Consider the following 3,673-nt stretch of genomic DNA (forward strand, 5'->3'; position numbering starts at 1 on the left):
TTTATCTCACCTCTGTCCAACCCCCCCGCCCCCCACGCCTGTCACCCAAATCCCGAGAGTGTCCACGGAACGACTGAATAAATATGAGTCCTCCTTCCTCTCTTTTCTCCACCCATCACCTCCATTTCCCTCGTTTCTTCCACTCTTTCCTGGAGTAGATGGTGCGTGACATCTGATGAAGGATAATTATGCACCACCACTGGGGATGATCACCACGGAGAAGAAGAGATGACAGAGAAGACGAGGGGAGAGAGGGAGAGACAGAGAGAGAGACAGAGGGGGGAGAGAGAGAGAGAGAGAGAGACATAGGGGGGAGAGAGGGAGAGACAGAGAGAGACAGAGGGGGGAGAGAGAGGGAGTGAGGGAGGGAGGCAGGGAGAGAAAGAAATCTCGACAGATGGAGACACGTAAAGAGGTCATGGAATAACTCTAATGAGAGATATTTAAAGGGAGAGAATGGCTTCCCAGAGGTGATTCTATAAGGCTGACAGAAAGAAGGAAGGAGGGAGGGAGAGAGAAGACATTACAGGAAGAGCAGAGGAAGAGACTGAAGAGGGGCAAAAGAAAATGTGAGCTTCTGAGAGAGACATAGGCCTCACTCCAGAAGAGATTGATCTCCATTCAACCCTATTCCTGTTGCTATGGCAAAGAAGGCCACCAAAAATGCCCCTCCTTGCAGTCTGAGGAACCCATAGGACTGAGGAATACACTCGGGCCCTGGTCTTAGTGTGTGTGTGTGTGTGTGTGTGTGTGTGTGCGTGTGTTTGTGTGTGTGAGTGTGTGCGTGTGTGTGTGTGTGTGTGTGTGTGTGTGTGTGTGTGTGTGTGTGTGTGTGTGTGTGTCTTAGACAGGCCTGATCCCAACCCTGAGCTGTCAGCACACATCTTACCTCTCTGAACTGCTGCGGCTCACACACGTGTGTGTGTGTCCACACTGCCAGTGTTAATGATGTGACACTGCTGCTGTGCTGGTGCTGCTGCTGCTGAGGCCAGCCCTGACGATCAAACAGATCTCTTCACTGTCCATCTTTGCTGAGGGCTGCGTGCCTCACGCGTGAAATAGGCTCTACGCCAAAACTCTAGATGACACGCTGCTGCGCCTCAGGTGAGTTCTATGGCTGCTCTGACCTGTTGCTGGGCAACATGGGGGCCAAAATGAGGACAAGATCGGTTCCGCAACCGTCATGCACAGGTGAGGTGAGCTGTGTGGCAGGGGACTTAAGACCGGACTGAACCGGCTTGGACTTGGGTGAACTGCTCTGTAGCAACCTCTTCAGGCACGCTGTGTAAGTCACCAGGAGCTGACCTCACCTCACATCACATCAGCCTGTCACAGTGTGTCATTGCAGCTGTAGGAACGTGTGTGTTTGCTCTCTCTCTCTCTCTCTCTATCTCTCTCACACACACACACACACACACACACACACACACACATACACACACTCTTTCTCTCTCTGCAGTGAATTTGTGAGTCTCTCCATACGACTACAGGGTCATGTTGAGGTGTTGTAGTTAGTGATTATCTATCAGTGTAGAGGGGGGGAGACATTCTGATTGTGTATTTTTATTCCTAACATTTAATTTTGCATTCTTATATTGCTTTTTTTGCTCAGTTCATTGACCTTCACTTTTACGCACATTGGGGTGTTGCCATCTAGCGGTTCAAAAAGGAAAGGCAAAAGAAAATAAGTTGAGCATTCTTTTAGATTTGGGAACAAAACAATATCTTTCTACGACACAGATCGAAAAAAGGCAGCAGTGGTTGAATGGCCTTTTCCATGTAGAGGGGAGTCATATGGAGCAGTTAACTAAAGAGTCTTCAGTAGTTTATCACAGAATTCCAACAGTAACGAAAACCACCTGTATATCTCAGATACAGATGCACAGAACTACATTCAAAAATGTTGTTTTTATATATCTGTTTGTTCGACGACAAGAAATAGCAGAATAATCTACTTGGAAATTGTATTTCTTAACTGATCTAAAAGTAGCATGCACAAGTAACTTGCAGGCCTAAAATTTGACGAACACATGCTAATTTATTCATAAGAAATATAGCTCTATCTGTCAGTTAAGCTGCGATGCTCTTCCATGTCCCTTCTGTTTCTAAGCAGCACCCAGTGTTGACACCATCATTTCGCTTAGTGCTGATCGTGCGCACTTAGGGGGTGTGTTCAAGCTCATTCCGTTCCTTCCTCGCTGGAAATTCCCTCCGTTCAATCACATAAGAGCATTTGTGCAGCGGTTCCGCGCAGAGCGGCAGAGACAGTCGCGACTCACTGAGCTCTACGTGAACCGTGGCCGAATCTAGACTTGAACAAAGTATGTAGGCTCACAGGAATCTAGTGGAAAGAGACACACCGGAGCTGGGTTTCAATGGGAAACCTGATGGGCAGTTTGAGGTACAAGGAGCCAAGCACCATAGAGGAATGCGATTCGACATGGGAGACGGACTCGGAGAGCGACGAGAATCAGGGAGAGGAGGACAGCGGTATCTCCGAGTCCATCAGCCCCTCAGATTCCGGAAAATGTGCCGAGTTGCCGGACGCCTCTCAGCAGGTAGTAACGATTGTCCCTTTATGACTCCTCGTAGTAGGCTATTTCAAATTGAAACGGGGAGCCGCTTGAGACAATAACACGGAACACACCGCTGTGTGCGCTGTAACCTCGAAGTGGAAATGTCAAGGAGGTGGAAGGGGGCGCAGTCATAGGAGGCTGTGGGGTATTGTCTTGTATTGTACGTTAACTATGTTCACCTCATAACGTAGTCATAGCACGAGTTACATAAAACAACAGTCAAGAGAGGCGAATATATTCTTAATGCTAGGACATCATCTGAAAAAAAGCCTTCCTGAACAGTAGCCCATGACTCATCTTGTCTAAAGCCAAATATTGTCGCGTGCATCGGCGAGGGTTGCTTCTTGTGTCGGCAGCTGGGCTTTGATGGAAATGACATTACGGTGATACAGCCCGCTGTGAATCCAGTTCAGCGCTGGATTTTTGGGATTTCTTAGATCAGTCACGCGTTTGCATCAGGCACCAAAGCTATAAGCAGAACCAATTCCCTCAATTTTTTCTCAATCTCACTGTTGTATTTCATTCTGTGCCAGACCGGTGCTTTGATGTTGTGGTAGGCTATTCGGGTTTTGTTAAATGCCAAGAACAAGATTTGAATGAATTTGCTATTTCAGTTTTTTATTCACCCCTCTCCCGCTCTCTTTTCTACAGTCTTTATCCTTTCCTTCCTGTTCTGAAGATATGAATTGCTCGAATTAATCTAACACACACACAAATCCCGTTTTGGAGTGACTGTGACTATGACCTGATAAAGGTGACCCAGTTCCTCAGTTGGAATATCTCTGTTCCCACTCCATCAATGAGTACTGATGTGCTGGATTATGGAGGGCTCTTATTATAGCTTTTCCATTTCATGTTTTACAATGAGATTCAAGTTTGTCCCCCCCACCACTTAGTCACTGACATTCAGGTAGATAATTAGATCGACCCCACACATTTTACAAGTGATCCGCCCTGTCAAGCCAAGCCAGGTCAAGCAAAAGATACTTGTTTTGAAGAAGTGATGTGTGTGAATGACTTCATATAGTAGGTCTATATGGCAGTTTGCCATTCCCTCTCTCTCTCTCTCTCTCTCTCTCTCTCTCTCTCTCACACTT

General features: G+C 47.0%; 1 protein-coding gene across 1 annotated transcript in view; it reads left to right on the forward strand.

Annotated features, from left to right (window-relative positions):
- Positions 1 to 2,375: 2,375 nt before the first annotated feature.
- The window catches only part of LOC308382618 (opioid growth factor receptor-like protein 1), a gene marked incomplete at both ends in the record, with an annotated part of 2,710 nt that continues 1,412 nt past the window's right edge, over positions 2,376 to 3,673 (forward strand). Inside the window, one exon of the mRNA XM_080861011.1 lies at positions 2,376 to 2,558. Within this exon, the coding sequence (XP_080717137.1) occupies positions 2,376 to 2,558 (183 nt within the window). The remainder of the gene's footprint in view (positions 2,559 to 3,673) is intronic.

The sequence above is a fragment of the Sprattus sprattus genome, assembly GCF_963457725.1.
Source record: "Sprattus sprattus genome assembly, contig: scaffold_72, whole genome shotgun sequence".
Lineage (NCBI taxonomy): Eukaryota > Metazoa > Chordata > Actinopteri > Clupeiformes > Clupeidae > Sprattus > Sprattus sprattus.